This window comes from Kogia breviceps, chromosome 2, assembly GCF_026419965.1.
Source record: "Kogia breviceps isolate mKogBre1 chromosome 2, mKogBre1 haplotype 1, whole genome shotgun sequence".
NCBI lineage: Eukaryota > Metazoa > Chordata > Mammalia > Artiodactyla > Physeteridae > Kogia > Kogia breviceps.
Window position 1 is genome coordinate 98,416,209 of NC_081311.1, and position 16,605 is coordinate 98,432,813.

Consider the following 16,605-nt stretch of genomic DNA (forward strand, 5'->3'; position numbering starts at 1 on the left):
CAGCAGAGAATTCCCAGAAGAGAAAGTGAGAGAGAGCCCAGCTGAGGTGTCACAGTTTATTTACGCAATGCTGGTTGCTGTAGGATGTGTAGGTGATCAAACCATGTGAGGAAGAACACAAATGGTATTTCACACATGATTCTTTATAGCAGCCATGTGTCCTCAGTGACCCTTGAGATTTGGAAGTAATTCAGTCCCAGGTACCTCTGTTTCAAAGCACACCCTTTGAGGACAATGGCTTAAGTAATTCTCTTTATAGTAAAGACCAAAGTTTCTCACCTTGTTCTAGTAGGTCTGCAACTGGTATCTACAAGACCCTCAATGGTGATCTCTATGCTAAATATCCAATCAAAAAGGACACATTTTCCAGGTAAGCTGAGATTCATGTTTTGAAGTGAGTCCTCTGCCCTAAGTTCTGTCAGGAAACTCAAACATTACACAGTCTCCTTAGTCCCAAGTGTTGACTTAGAGACCTCAGTGGAGGCAATTAAAGTGAAAAACTGCTTTCCCCTTTTAAAATAGTTTCAAAATATTATGTGGTTATCTCTGTGGATGATTTAATACTGCTTACCTTTTTTTATTATGGAATTTTTAGTTTATCTTGTGTCTTTTTTTTTTTAACTTTAAGGGGGAAATAACACTTGGAAAGCTTCCTCCTGGAAATAACACTTGCAAAGTTCTAGGAAACTCTTAGAATGTATAAACACATATGAAATTGTGAGGTTATGACCAAAGGCAAATGTATTAAGGACAAAATCCAGCTACATGATTCCTTTAATAACTGGTGTCTGTGTGTTTTGGTGAGCAACCCCCTTATCCAAAATAGCCCAATTATTAAAACTCAGATAATCACAGAGATAAAAATTTTCCACCTTCCTACTAATCAGTAGTTTTCATTTAATATCAATTTAGCCTTAAATGTGAAAGTGGGTTCCAGACAAATGTCTTTCACGTTAGAAGCTGTATTAATTGAAAAATAAACATTGATAATAATAATAAAACAAGAGAAATGATGAACAGTAAAAGGTAAATACTTTTTAAATGTTACTCATATAGACAATCAATAAAACCACATCTTTCAGTCAACATAATAATTATCTGCATCATAAAAAACTCTAGTTTTTGAAATTTAAAATATTGATTAAAAAGCTTCAATTGGACTTCAGCCTAAAAAGAAATTTCCATCTTAATAAAATAGGCAAAACTTCCCTTTTAAACATGACACTTATTTTTTTAAAAAAACATGTTTACTATTCTTGAAAAAGACTTGAAATGGGTCTTTCAGAAAAGAGCTTTTCCCATTTTGAATTGAATCCAACAGAGCATTGAAGATGCAATTCCATAGAATCTGGAAAAAAAGCAGAATACCCAAAAAACGATTTATGTGTTTCTAAAAACCCTGATTTGGGGGTTGATGCTTTCACAAAACAAGAGGGGTACTGAGCAATTCCATGACATTTTAAAGTTTCCTCCTGGTGTTCCGATGTCATGATAATCCAGCCTGTCCTAAGGAATTTTTAAAACCACAAAAACACAGTCCACTGCCTAGCTTTAACTGAACTTCTGAGCTTGACTTTTGGACATCTCCTCTGGAAGATACCGCAAGTGAAGTGAGAAGATACTCTTTGACTTTAGTTACCAAAGTTAATATTCTCGTGACCTAAATTGACTTTATACAGTCAAGTTTATTTTACACTCTCAGTTACTCACTACTGCAAGTCAACACAGCACAGAAATTAAGGCATTTTGTGCCTTAAATAGTAAACACTGCTGTTCGTGAACTTTTGGGCCAATGAATAAAAAGTATTTCATTTCTAAATCTCATCAGAAGGATTTAAATTAAATAGTAACAGATGAATTGGACAGGCACAGAATACTAAATAGGAACTAGCAAATGAAATAATCCAGCTCTTTGCTTTTACCATGAAAATGAGGATTCTTCATTGAGAGAAGTAAAAGGACTCAGTGTTTTAAAAAAGCTTTCTCCACCAAAAGAGCAAAATAGCACTCAGTGGCATTGCAGTGTTAACAAAATTTCTTTATCAGAAACTATAATTTAATATTTAAGTACCTAATTTACATGTGACAAGGCATCATATTCAAAAAATTAAATTGCAACTAGAAAACTATTAACCACTAAAAACAATACCAAACACAACCCAAACATTTATAGGAAAACAATAGCTAGAATTTGAATTGGAAAAAAAAGTTTCATCATATTTGGCTCATTAAACAAAGCATCCATTACAGACTGTAAAAGAGCATTTCTTCTAATTCATCGAAAGTTTACCCTTTGTAGCATGAATACATGTAAAGATAGATTTATTGACTTCATATGCACACGTGTGTATACATATTGTTAGACATACCTCATGTGTTGATATAAAGATATCTTATCTACTGATAACTGGTTGAACTTTGGAAGGTGCTGAAACCCATATTTCTACATGACCTGTGACCCATTTTAAAATGTCTTTTTATAAACAGAAATTACATAAAATACTCTGGTTTTTATTAACTGAATCTTAAGCGTAATAATAGACAATGAAGGAATTGCACTTATTTTAAAGGTACAGTAAAGTGTTAGATTGCAGCTCAGACATCAAAGATCAGGGACTGTAGTACTGATAAGTTGTGCATTATATGCAAAGATGACGGTGGCCATTGAAATTAAAATGAGAGCAACTAATTACAGAACCAATAGGGGTATAACAGAAGAAAACATGCACTACTCCTACTTTAATGCAAAACTAATTTCTCCCAGGAAACCAACGCTTTGACCTTTCTTACACAAAGAAACAGGTTCTGCACCCTTGGTAACACAGTAGACATGGACTTCTGTATTCAAATTCTAGTTCATTGTCTCTGAGTGTGCTGTTCCAGTGTCATCTCCTTAAGCTGCCCTTGAAATTCTGGAGCATCTACAATATTACAGTCTCTTGGTTAGGTTTCATTAAGCCTCAATATCCCCTTCAGTTCTATATAAATAGGGTCCTTTATTCGTCTTCTTCTGGTTCCTGTGGTAATATGGGTATTTCTTCCTTTAAACAATCACTGAAGAATCTGAGGATTGTGCTGTAGAGATGATATTTGCTCTTCTCAGACACGTCATGGCCTTCATCTGGGTAGACCTAAGACATTGAAGGGAAAGGACATTTAAAGTTATCAAAGCAAGTCTTCTTCCTCAGAACTCACTGCTTTAGCCCCATGGCAACGGAAATTGGGAAAATTATATCTGACCAAAACCTCACGTAATTCAACTCTGAGCTGTTCGTGCTAAACTTTCCTTTTTTATTATAATCATATCAAAATCAACATTTGAGACAAAATACAATTTTATACATTAATATTAGGATTTTTTGGCCAAAAAGTTAGAGCTTTCTATGTTCATGTTGAACAAGGTGGCATTGACATCATCTTAACTAAATTTTAGGTAGTTTTGTAAGTTCTTTCTCTGCCCCTTTGAAATGTATGTAAATCTTCTTTCAGACCCTTGCCAGTTTTACAACCCAGGAAATTTCTTTCTCAAGGACTTGGAAACCATCTCTTTGAAATGTAAACATTGAAAGAGAGACAGCACCCCTATCTCCCAACCTCCAAGTTGTAAAACTACTTCCTGTCATAAAGATAAAAGAAATGTTTCTTAAGGCTGGTTACCAAACACAGAAGGCAATGAGTCCCTCCATTGGGGCTCCAGCCCCTTGTTTTAACAAAGTTGAGTTTAATCTTTCTCCCCTATTGCAGTAGACTTGGATAAAGTTTTCCTTGTCTGTTTAATCTTGCGCAATGCAATTTTTACTTTGACAATGTCCTTCCAATATAAACGATGTTAGTGAGTTTTCTAAAATATAAATGAAAATACTGTCATGTCAATTCCTGAGTGTAAAGTTTTTAGATGGTGCCTCATTTCCCTCTGAGTAAAGCCTCACAATCCTTTACACTGTCAGTGCCATGACCTATTTATCTCTACATCTTCATTTTTCATCATTCTAACCCTGGTTCCTGTGTTTTAAGTATAATGAACAACTTTTAGTTCTTCCAAATGCTGAGGAATTAAAACAATTTTTTTCCCTTCCATGACTCCTCCTTCAGACTGAAAGTTCCTTGATGTGTAAAGTTATGTCCTGTTGACCCATTTAGCATAGAGACCCCTGTAAAGTAAATCCTTGATAAATATTTACTAAATATGGTTGAATGCAGAGATGTAAATGACGTAAGGATGTTTTGCCCTCTCCTTTTTTTCTCATGTTATTTACTCAAAACTATTTTCCCCCACTTTTTATGATGAGTGATGGAAAGGGACAAAAAGACAAAGGAACTAGAAGGAAAATAAAAATTATTATTTTAAAATAATTCATTATCAGTGATATGAATAAAAGTCAGAGAAGAAAAAAGCATTTTTGAAAGTTTATGCAATTCACATATAAAACATAAGGTGATCCACATTCTCATTGTAATTAGGAAATAAGAACACAATTTGGTAGCTGAAAAAAACAGTAAAAATGAAGGGGTGGGAGATGGAGTAATATAGAAGCTGCGTTCTGTATCTTACAACCAAAAACCAAGGTAGAAAAATATATTTTTCTGAAAAAGTAGCTTACCTGCATTGTATAATTCACTCCAGCTTTTATTAGGTGTTTGATTAATTCTGCTGAATGCTGGAAATGAACTTTTGCTGCAAGAAATTAAATTACGATACTTGAAGGAAATACATTTTTCAGGATCAGAACATTTTTATATCATTTTTTCAAAGAGATTACTTATTTATCTTCCAAAATTATCAGCAAATCGGATAACTCAACCAATTAGACTTTTAATGCTCCCGTTTAGTTTTAGGAAGGGGACAAATGGCAAATGTCAACAGGCTTTGCACTAGAAACTAAACAGAAAAAAAAATAATAACTGGAAAATCCATTTATGGATTTTTACTTTACATCCACTGCACATTTAAAAGACTGATACCTAGCTTTACCTGGAAAGCCAGTAGATACAATGGTAATAAAACTTTGAGCTTCACATTATAAAAAAATAAATTAAAACAGCAGTCACTACTAAGCCTCTACTTTACAGAATGGTGACTAGATTTATTTTATTGCATATCATTTATTATTTGTAATTATTCACGTATCTTATACCATTATAACAATTTTAACACAGTGAATGCCTGTCTGGATAGTAATAGCAAACCAGCCTTCTATTCCTTTCTGAGGATTACTAGGGCCACTCTCAGACACTGGCATTCTGCCTTATACTAAGTTAGAAAAGAATACCTCACGTTGAGAAAATAGCATACACATATCATTACTCAAGGGCTAAATGTTTAATGTGCACCATACTGGTTTCTCCTCTTTCCTTCTAGCTTCCTTCTCCCTGAACCTCAGCTCCAAAACTCTGAAATAAGCAGCGCAGCAGCCTGGGTGTGGGTAGCAGCATTGTGCCTAACTAGCTATGAAGACTTGGACAAATCACTTAAAATTTTTCGTGTGTAGCACTTAGCTCATATGCTGCCTTGGCAAGACATTCCTATACTGTGTATCTTCAAATTTCTGTCGATAACTTTTAAGCTCACATTTTTTGTCTGTCTTTGTAAAACTAGGGCAGCCTTATCAATAATTTAAGCTCCTTCATTGTTCAAATGCTATGGTACTGATTAATCCTGCTACAGAGCAGACAATAAAAGACTCCACATCATCATTTATATCTTTTAAAAGTCTACCTATAATCTTTTCTAACATTCTCTTATTGTACTTAATGGGAAAATTACCATGCCATTTCTAAATAACTGTGCAAATTGCTCTGTAAATGTAAGCTGCTAGAAATGTTAATAAATAGGGTAATGACTGAGATAAAATGATCCTTTATGTACCTCATTTGTTTATTGCAGAAAACAAATTGAAAAGGACTCCATCATTCAGCTGCATGGATACAGCTGAAAAGGTAAATGCATAAATCGATTTTCCAGTTATTATTATTTTTTTCTGTTTAGTTTCTAGTGCAAAGCCTGTTGACATTTGCCATTTGTCCCCTTCCTAAAACTAAATGGGGGCATTAAAAGTCTAATTGGTTGAGTTATCTGATTTGCAGATAATTTTGGAAGATAATAATAATGGTGGTATTATAGTATTATTGACTGAGTACCTATAATCTACCAGTCCCATGTGGAATATGTGTGTGGTATATGTGAATATATTTGTGTGTATGGTGTGTGTGAGTACATTTGTGTGTGTGTGCAAACACACAGGTGTATTTTCTTTGAAGTGACTAGTGCTGAAGGTCTGCTTAAATTTTATCAGGTAGGTGAAGTCCCAGGCCCATGACTGGATGAGTCAGGGAACAACATAATTTACTTTAATAATTACAACATATTAACAGAAACAACGAAATAACGTTAATATCTTACAGTGTGATGGCTAGATGTAAAATAATTTAACCTTGAATAATAATTTATTCCCATAATTGAAGCTTTAGAGCCAAGTGAATAAGAGCCTCAATGCCTATTTCAAATCACCTTTCTAGCGAATCAATAGCTGTGTGATTTTCGGCAAGTTATATAAATTCCATAATATTTATTTTCCCAATTTGTCAAATAACAAGAGAAGTAATACCTACTGCACAGTATTTTTGTGAAAAACAGATACTATGATATTAAAAGCTTTTAGCACATTTCCTAACATACAGTCATTACTTAATAATCACTATTTGTTATTACTAACAATGTATATGTAAGTTCTTAATAACTTCTAACAAAATTCTAATGTCCTTCAAGATGTTTATGTTCTCTTACATCGTGTTTCATCTACAACAGGTATGGTATCATCTAAGTCTTTTAAAAAAAATTTATAATAGTTTTAGATTTTCAGAAAAGTTGCAAATATAGTACAGAGAGTTCCCGTATATCCCTTACCCAGTTTTCCCTACTGTTAACATCTTACATTATTATGGTACATTTAGAAACATTTAGACGTAGTGTTTCCTTAACCCCTTCTGGTCTATGATGATTTCTCAAACTTTCTTTGCTTTTGATGACTTTGGCAGTTCTGAAGAGTACTGGTCAGGAATTTGGTAAGACATTCCTCATTTGGGTTTGTCTGGGTTACGCGTATTTGCGACAAGACCATACAGAGATAGAACGCCGTTCTCATGAAGCCACATCAAGGTTACATACTATCTACATGACTTGTCACTGTTAATGCTGACCTTGATCACCTGGCTGAGGTGAAGTTTGTCAGGTTTCTCTGCCATGAAAGTTATCCTTTCCCCCCCATTCCATACTGTACTCTTTTGAAGCAAATCACTAAGTGCAACACACTGTGAAGGGGGAAGAGAGGAGAATTAAGCTTTGCCTCCTTGAGTTGGGGCACCTACATAAGTGGTTTGGAAATCTACCTAAGGGAGATTTGCCTCTTCTCCCTCATCTACCTATTTATTCAAATATATACTATATGTATGTGTGTGTGTATATATATATATATATATATATATATATGTGTATATATATATATATATATATGGTATATATCAATATTGATCTAAGCTATAATTTAACTGTGACCTGACATGCCTCAAAGTTAAGTTTGAGTGATAGCTGGTATTATCTTTGATATAAGGCCTTTTTAGTGGTATTCTATGTAAAATGAGATAAAAATACTGAGGCAGGGAAGAGTGGACTGACAAAAACAAGTTTAAGATTTAGGAAATATTGCTTCAAGGCTTTGCTTCTCTTTGCTCACTTGCCAGGTAGCCTGGGATAAATCAGTTTCCTCCTTGAAATTGATTTTTCTCATCTGTGAGTGGGGCTATAAATACTCAGCCCTCTGTTGTAAGATTTCACATAAAATAATAAAAAAAAATTCTTTGAGTACCAAACACTTCATGTGAATATAAAATATTATTTATTACTAGTATTATCAATCACATTCACCTCCAATGTTTAAAATAATAAAAAATGAGAGGTGATATGAAAGTGCTTTTTTGGTTTTTGTTTCAAGTGGTAAACCTCATCAGAATATCATCTCAGTGCCGGCACCCATTTGCTATGCTGCTCTTTTCCAGGTTAGTTTCCATTTGAGGTATGCTGAATAACACTGTCCTAGTAGTGACTAACCACATGTGGTTATTTACATTGAAATTAATTACAATTAAATAAAAGTTTAAAATTCAGTTCCTCAGTCATAGTAAACATGTCAAGTGCTTGAGAGCCACATGTGGCCAGTGGCTGCTGTGTTCAACAGCACAGAGATGACATTTCCATCATCTCAGAGAGTTTGACTGGGCAGTGCAGCCACTGAGGTTCATTGCCTCCTGTCCTCTTAGGCCTGATGTCCTTCTTCCCACGTCCTACTAGGTGTCAGATTCTTTGTGCCCGTCTCCTCTGCTCTCCTCCCCAGAAGGGTTACAGGGCCTCCTGTAAGCAAGTCCTTGGATGTACCCCTTTGTTCAAGGTTAGATCACATCAATCAGTAGCAGCAAGTATAATACTTACTGTCAGCAGTCCCATGAATTATTAATATATTTTCTTCTTTTAAGCCATGAATATTATGTAGCACACTGGAAGCCTATGAAAACAAAAACACAAAAATCTGTATATAAAGATTTACCTATATTTGCATTTTGACTGGGTTTTTAGAACAAAAATACTCTTCTTTCTTATTGGTTTTAAATTAGTTACCTGGTATGTGCTTTCTTCTTTAGATGGCATACCAAGATATCTTTCAGAGAAAGCTGAGGCTGTGACCCAAGAAAACAGAAATTTGAGGGTAAACTAAAAATCATTTGACTAGCATATTTCATTTAGTTTCTACATTTCACATTTAATTGTCATGCTCCACTAAAATTGATTGAATCAGAGAGGCGATATAGACCTGAAAACATCTCTGATAACACGATAAATGAACTCAAATGAGCTTCTCTACATGGGGACTTTCTAGTCTACGAATCAATATATTATATTAGGTCAGTCTGTAGGAAGTACTCACCATATAACTTCAAGTCTATAATGGGTGCAATCACTGATCCACATTTAAAAAGGTTTTCATCTGATTTTAATATCATTGATGCAATATAGCCACCATACCCCTGACAAAGACAAAAAAAAGTTTTCATATATATATATATATACATATATATATACATATATATATATATATATATATATATATATATATATATATATATATATTCCTAGAGATTTTTTTTAGCTTTTGGTCACTGTTTGGTAATATACGTATCAGAATGTCTCATAATGTCCCAGACTGGAGCAAAGAATATACTAACATCACTATGTACAGATGAAAATTTTGAAAAAGAGTTATTTACATTTTTATATAATAAGCTATTTTAATAACTTTAGGTAAAATATAAAATTAATTATATATATCAAGTGTCAAATATTGGCTCTTTGATTTGATATCTGGGAGTAGCTCCAAACAGTTTGAAATTAGAACTGATTAAATCATATCATTTTAGGACTATATATTTAATAAAACAGTATATTCATTTAATAAAACATTTAATAATAATGATTATTAAGAATTAAGAAAGAGGAATTAAATATTTAAACTATATCTTCACAAGTATAGATTCTTTCAATTCCACACCACTAAAAACTTGAAAGAAATGGTATAAGATAAATACTTCTGCTAGTTAGATGAGTTGGATTATTTTTAAATTTAATTTTTAAATATCCTTTTGAAATGCTTTTGAACAAACTTAATTATAACTTCTTAAAAAAATAAATCAAGGTGTCCAGTTTTCTTTTGTAGATCATGATCTGACTAGAAAATTTCCAAAAGAGATTTTAATAACTACAGTAATGCTAGGCTAAGGGAATGACCTACTGAGTTGTCTGTTCATTTTAGACGTTAATTCTTGCTATGTTCTTGGCATTGTTTTTCATTTTGCCAGATGATGGAGTATATACTGGTAGGTATTAAAAATATATTAATGCCCAGGCCTTAGCACAGAAATTCTGATGCAATTGGCTCTACTTTTGAAAGATTTCCAGATGATTCTAGTGTGGTCCAGTGCTATAGGAACCTGTTGAGATGAGTAGTAAAGAATTTCATTTATGCTTATTTGGAGCATCGTTTAAAAATTGGTATTAGAAAGTCCAAAATGAAATCAGACATTACTGAAGTGGCTGACAGAACATATGTGAAGGGTAGCAGAATACACCACTCCAAAATATGCCACTTGGCATATTGATTATTTTGAGATATAGGCACTGGAAAAAACAGCAAATGCAGAGAGAAGCTTTCTCTGAACTCCCCTTATCTTCCTAAAGGCAGATCCTCCAAAAAGAAATCAATTGTTCTAGACCCCCTCCCTGGAAGTTTCTTCAGCCAGGGAAGATTGCCTCTTGCCACAGGAAAGGAGACTAGAAGTTGACACCACAGCCAGAGAGACTATATCACAAACTATACCTCCCATCTATTCTTCTAAAGCCCCATTTGTCTTTCCTAACAATAATTTACTCTCTCTTAAAATGCCTATATCCCCTCTTCCCTTTCCCTGTTGAAAGTGTGCAGAACTCTGTGGGGCTCCTGGGCACAGAAGCTTTTCTGCTCCCCGTTTCTTGTTTGTGGGAAACAGACTCCAGCCTCTATGAACTTCCCTGAGTCCCAAAGGGCAGATTTGAACAGTTGCTAATCAGGGAAGGGAGGGGGTGCAGAGACAAGGGAGGAGCAAGCAAGAAACAATAGTGCACCCTTGGGGCAGGGTCCTGATTCCACCTCGAGGAATATACATAACAATATCTTTGAGCTCTTTACAGTACTAAAATCCCCAACAAATGGAAGATGTAAGCATTCTTCATTCCAGGTTAAAGGAACCAGAGAAGCTCTTCAAAAGACCACCTAAGGCCAGATTAAAGTAACCACAGAAACTCAACAGACCACCTGAGACCAGATTAAAAGAATGCAGCCCCTGCACACACTCTAATCCTTATCAGCAACCCTGCCCTGAACCATTGCTATAAAACTCCTCATGAGGGCTTCCCTGGTGGCGCAATGTTTGAGAGTCTGCCTGCCGATGCAGGGGACACGGGTTCGTGCCCCGGTCCGGGAAGATCCCACATGCCGCGGAGCGGCTGGGACCTGAGCCATGGCCACTGAGCCTGTGCTCCGCAACGGGAGAGGCCACAACAGTGAGAGGCCCGCGTACCGCAAAAAAAACAAAAAACAAACAAACAACTCCTCATGAAATCCTTCCCGGTTGAGACACACAGTTTTGAGTGCCCCCACAGGGGCAATGGTCTGCTGCATCCCCCTTTGTCTGACAAAGCAATGAAGATATTCTTTTCTACTTCACCCAAAACTCTGTCTCTGAGATTGGATTCAGCTCAGGTGCACAGAGACCAAGTATTCAGCATCACTATTAAGATGGTATTTAAGCCTGATTTCTAAGCCACCTCACAGAGTTACTCATTTTCCCCATAGTATCTCCCATGTATACATAAGGTGTACATGTCAACAAACTTCTGTTCATTTTTCTCTTGTTAATCTGTCTCTTATTATAAAAGAATCTCAGCCAAGAACTCAGAAGGGTAGAGGGAAATTATTTTTCCTCCCCTATATATGTCAATTTTGTACAATATTTAGCTAGTACCCAGACATTTATGCAAAGCTTCTGCAACAATTAGAAACTGAGAGAAATAAAATTATCCCTTATAGAAGTAAGCCCCCACAGAGCACCTTTGCTTAGTTTCTTTGAGAGGGACAAAAATAGCCTGAAGTCAGCAAAATTAATACAAAAAATAGTAATAGGCTTAAATGTCTTAACATATCTAAAGAAAGAAGTGGAAGGGAGGAAAAATAATTTCCTTTTATCTTTCTGAGTTCTTGGCTGAGATGTCTTCCAATAAAAGACAGATTAACAAGAGAAAAACAAATAGTTTGTTTACGTGTACACCTCACCTATACATGGAGATTAGCAGGGAAACTAAGTAACTCCCTAGGTGGCCAAAGTCACCACCTTAAATACCATCTTCAACTAAAAACAGAAGAAAGATGTTGGGGGAAAGTCAGTTATGGGAAGTTACCAGGAAAAGAACTGTAAACAAGGGTAAGGTTTGTTATGTAGATTTAAGTCAGTGCCTTCTCCAGTGATAAAAGTTTCTTATGATTTAGAGTCATTCTTCCCTTCCTGGTTAAGAGAGGGAGACACAAATAGAGGTTTTCTTTACAAATGTAAATGTCCCTTGAAAAAGGGTTACTTCTACTCTGTTTTTAAAGCTTCTCCCATTTATGCTGTGTCTCCTGTTCATGCTGTTTCTTAAAATAATCAGCTCAAAATAATCCTTATGCCAAAGAGGCATATTCTGGGATGGCATGTTCTGCTCCCCTTCAGAAGTATGAAGGTGTGAGATAAGTCATGCAAAGCAAGTAAATAAATAGCTATTATAGAGCAAAACTGTAGAGAGACTTTGAAAATTCTGTCCCTACAAGGAGCCTTTCCAGCATATCATTTCTAGTTCTCTGTCATGGAGATTGAGACCATGGTGTTGTAGCCAAGAGGTTTCAAATATCTCCCAAGGGGCAACAGTATTCTCATAGTGAAAAATGTAACTTAGTTGATAACTTTTCTGGTTCTAATCCCACAACAACCAAACAATCTTTCAACTGATAAAAATTCTGTTATTTACATAACTTAACTACCTTGAGAGACTAGCGAAATATTACTATCCTGAGAATAACTGTATATCATATTTAAATAATATAAATTAATAAATTGGTATAATGTTTTTTTACCTTAGTTTCACATGATTCTCAGAGTCATTATCTCCAGGAACTAAGGAGAATGGTGTCTTCCAAAGGAGGGACAGATTCCAGAACAATACTTGAAAGTTCTTTTAAATTATTTGGGAATCTTGTTAAAAATGCCTATTCTAATCCAGTAGATCTGGGATAGGGCCCAAGATTTTGCATTTTAAACGAACTCCCTGGAGACGTTTATACTGCTGGTCCATATTTTGAATAGAAAGTTCTTATTGTGTAATAATGTAATAAAGATTCCCAACATAATATCTTCCTAGCTTTAGCCAGCATTCTCTTGACCAGTGGAACTTAAAAAATTATGTATCAATGCCCTCAAAAACAATTGAATCAATATGTGGAGAATGGGCCATGGAGCTCTCCATGTGATTCTAAGTGAAAGAAGGGTTGTAAATTGCTGTTGCATAAGACATTGTATTTTACTGTTAAAAAAAAAAAAATCCAGGATTTGGGATTAATGAAGGTAAATACTCTTTAAATGATAGTAAAATTTGTGAATAAAATTCTCTCTATAGCATTTAAAAATCTTATTCAAAATACTGCTTTAAACTGATTTATTTCAGTTAATAAATTCTATTTTTAAAATAAAATCAACACTGGCAGGAATTAAAATAAATTTTAATTGCTTTCCTTCCTCTTTATCATTTCATATTTATTCACTGAATGCAAGAATAGATAATGAAAAAGTTCTTGGAAAAATAATATTCCACAAGGATATTAGAATCAGATATAAGAAATCAGATATAAATTCTAGTAGACATAGAATGGTGATTTTAACTTCCAAAGCAACTCATATCTATCAGGAAGATACCAAAAACTGGGATTCATCATATTGACTCTTGTCAATGAGAGGATATTTTAAATTTGATATAGGTCAATAATAGTCAATAGTTGGTATAGGCTGCTATGTTTCAGTTGTGTTGTCATTTTATTGGTTTCTCAGTGATCAGACTGTTCCATTCATTACAATTGTTATGTCATGTCCACTTGCAAAGCATTTTAGCATTACTTATAAAATTTTAACAAATTTATCTAGAGTTTTAGAAGTTTATTCCATGGACCTAAACTACAGATAATTTTATTTCTTAAAAAAAATAAATTTTACCTGTGGTGTAAGAAACTGAATCCAATAGATAGAAAGACTATAAAAACAGGGGGTGAAATCTGTAATAACATTTTACTAAGGACTTATGTTTTCATGGGCCCCAGGTTTTGAGATACTTAAGTGACTTTTGGAGATAGTTTTCAAGAATTCATGATTGCAGTCAAAAAGATATACTGACAGAACTGAAAAAAAAACGTTTCTCCAACAGCCTTTGATTTGTCTGATTCTTTCTGAACCACACCAGTTGTAATACACACTGAATTAATTTGAAGTAAAAATACTGTAAATATGTTATGAATAACAAAATTTATTGTTGCATTAATTTCTCTTTCTGATCTTTCATTGTCAATGTATAGTAATGCAAGAGATTTCTGCCCATTAATTTTGTATCCTGCAACTTTACCAAATTCATTGATTAGCTCTAGTAGTTTTCTGATGGCATCTTTAGGATAATCTATGTATAGTATCATGTCATCTGCAAACAGTGACAGTTTTACTTCTTCATTTCCAATTTGTATTCATTTTATTTCTTTTTCTTCTCTGATTGCCATGGCTAGGACTTCCAAAACTACGTTGAATAATAGTGGCAACAGTGGACATCCTTGTCTTGCTCCTGATTTTAGAGGAAATGCTTTCAGTTTTTCACCATTGAGAATGATGTTTGCTGTGGGTTTGTCATATATGGACTTTATTATATTGAGTTAGGTTCCCTCTATGCCCACTTTCTGGAGAGTTTTTATCATAAATGGGTGTTGAATTTTGTCAAAAGCTTTTTCTGCATTTATTGAGATGATCATATGATTTCGATTCTTCAATTTGTTAATATGGTGTATCACACTGATGATTTGAGCATATTGAAGAATCCTTGCAACCCTGGGATAAATCCCACTTGATCATGGTGTATGATGCTTTTAATGGGTTGTTGGTTCTGCTTCCTCATATTTTGTTCAGGATTTTTGCATCTATATTCATCAGTGATATTGGCCTGTAATTTTCTTTTTTTTTGTAGTATCTTTGTCTGGTTTTGGTATCAGGGTGATGGTGGCCTCATAGAATGAGTTTGGGAGTGTTCCTTCCTCTGCAATTTTTTGGAAGAGTTTGAGAAGGATTGGTGTTAGCTCTTCTCTAAATGTTTGATAGAATTCACCTGTGAAGCCATCTGGTCCTGGGCTCTTGTTTGTTGGAAGATTTTAAATCACAGTTTCAATTTCATTACTTGTGATTGGTCTGTTCATGTTCTCTATTTCTTCCTGGTTCAGTCTTAGAAGGTTATACCTTTCTAAGCATTTGTCCATTTCTTCCAGGTTGTCCATTTTATTGGCATAGAGTTGCTTGTTGTAGTGTCTTAGGATGCTTTGTATTTCTGCAGTGTCTATTGTAACTTCTCCTTTTTCATTTCTAATTTTATTGATTTGAGTCCTCTCCCTCTTTTTTTTGATGACTCTGGCTAAAGGTTTATAAGTTTTGTTTATCTTCTCAAAGAACCAGCTTTTAGTTTTATTGATCTTTGCTATTGTTTTGTTTCTATTTCATTTATTTCTGCTCTGATCTTTATGACTTATTTCCTTACACTAACTTTGGGTTTTGTTTGTTCTTCCTTCGCTAGTTCCTTTAGGTGTAAGGTTAGATTGCTTATTTGAGATTTTTCTTGTTTCTTAAGGTAGGTTTGTATCGCTATAAACTTCCCTCTTAGAACTGCTTTTTCTGTATCCCATACGTTTTGGATCGCCGTGTTTTTATTGTCATTTGTCTCTAGGTATTCTTTTATTTCCTCTGATTTCTTCAGTGATTTCTTGGTTATTTAGTAACATATTGTTTAGCCTCCATGTGTTTTTGTTTTTTACGTGTTTTTTTCGCTGTAATTGATTTCTAATCTCATAGCATTGTGGTAAGAAAAGATGGTTGATATTATTTCAATTTTCTTAAATTTACCGAGGCTTGATTTGTGACCCAAGATGTGATCCATCTTGGAGAATGTTCCATGCACACTTGAGAAGAAAGTGTAATCTGCTGTTTTTGGATGGAATGTCCCATAAATATCAAGTAAATCTATCTGGTCTATTGTGTCATTTAAAGCTTTTGTTTCCTTATTAATTTTCTGTCTGGATGATTTGTCCACTGGTGTAAGTGAGGTGTTAAAGTCCCCCACTATTATTGTGTTACTGTTGATTTCCTCTTTTAGAGATGTTAGCAGGTGCCTTATGAATTGAGGTGCTCCTATGTTGGGTGTGTATATACTTGTAATTGTTATATCTTCTTCTTGGATTGATACCTTGATCATTATGTAGTGTCCTTCCTTGTCTCTTGTAACATTCTTTATTTTAACGTCTATTTTATCTGATATGAGTATTGCTACTCCAGCTTTCTTTTGATTTCCATTTGCATGGAATATCTTTTTCTATCCCCTCACTTTCAGTCTTTATGTGTCCCTAGGTCTGAAGTGGGTCTCTTGTAGACAGCATATATATGGGTCTTGTTTTTGTATCCATTCAGTGAGCCTGTGTCTGGTTGGAGCATTTAATCCATTCACATATAAGGTGATTATAGATATGTATGTTCCTATTATAATTTTCTTAATTGTTTTAGGTTTGTTTTTATAGGTCCTTTTCATCTCTTGTGTTTCCCACTTAGAGAAGTTCCTTTAGCATTTGTTGTAGAGCTGGTTTGGTGGTGCTTTTTTTCTCTTAGCTTTTGCTTATCTGTAAAGGTTTTAATTTCTCCATCAAATCC

At 34.5% G+C, this 16,605-nt stretch overlaps 1 protein-coding gene across 5 annotated transcripts in view; it reads right to left on the reverse strand.

Moving 5' to 3' along the window:
- Positions 1 to 2,292: 2,292 nt before the first annotated feature.
- The window catches only part of DPP10 (dipeptidyl peptidase like 10), a 1,329,914-nt gene continuing 1,315,601 nt past the window's right edge, over positions 2,293 to 16,605 (reverse strand). For all 5 annotated transcript variants that reach the window (XM_067025881.1, XM_059052403.2, XM_067025884.1 and 2 more), the window contains 5 exons: positions 8,976 to 9,075; positions 8,669 to 8,727; positions 8,483 to 8,555; positions 4,602 to 4,675; positions 2,293 to 3,131 (listed from right to left, as the gene is read on the reverse strand). In XM_067025881.1, coding sequence (XP_066881982.1) covers positions 2,997 to 3,131; positions 4,602 to 4,675; positions 8,483 to 8,555; positions 8,669 to 8,727; positions 8,976 to 9,075 — 441 coding nt within the window. In that variant the 3' untranslated portion in view covers positions 2,293 to 2,996. The remainder of the gene's footprint in view (positions 3,132 to 4,601; positions 4,676 to 8,482; positions 8,556 to 8,668; positions 8,728 to 8,975; positions 9,076 to 16,605) is intronic.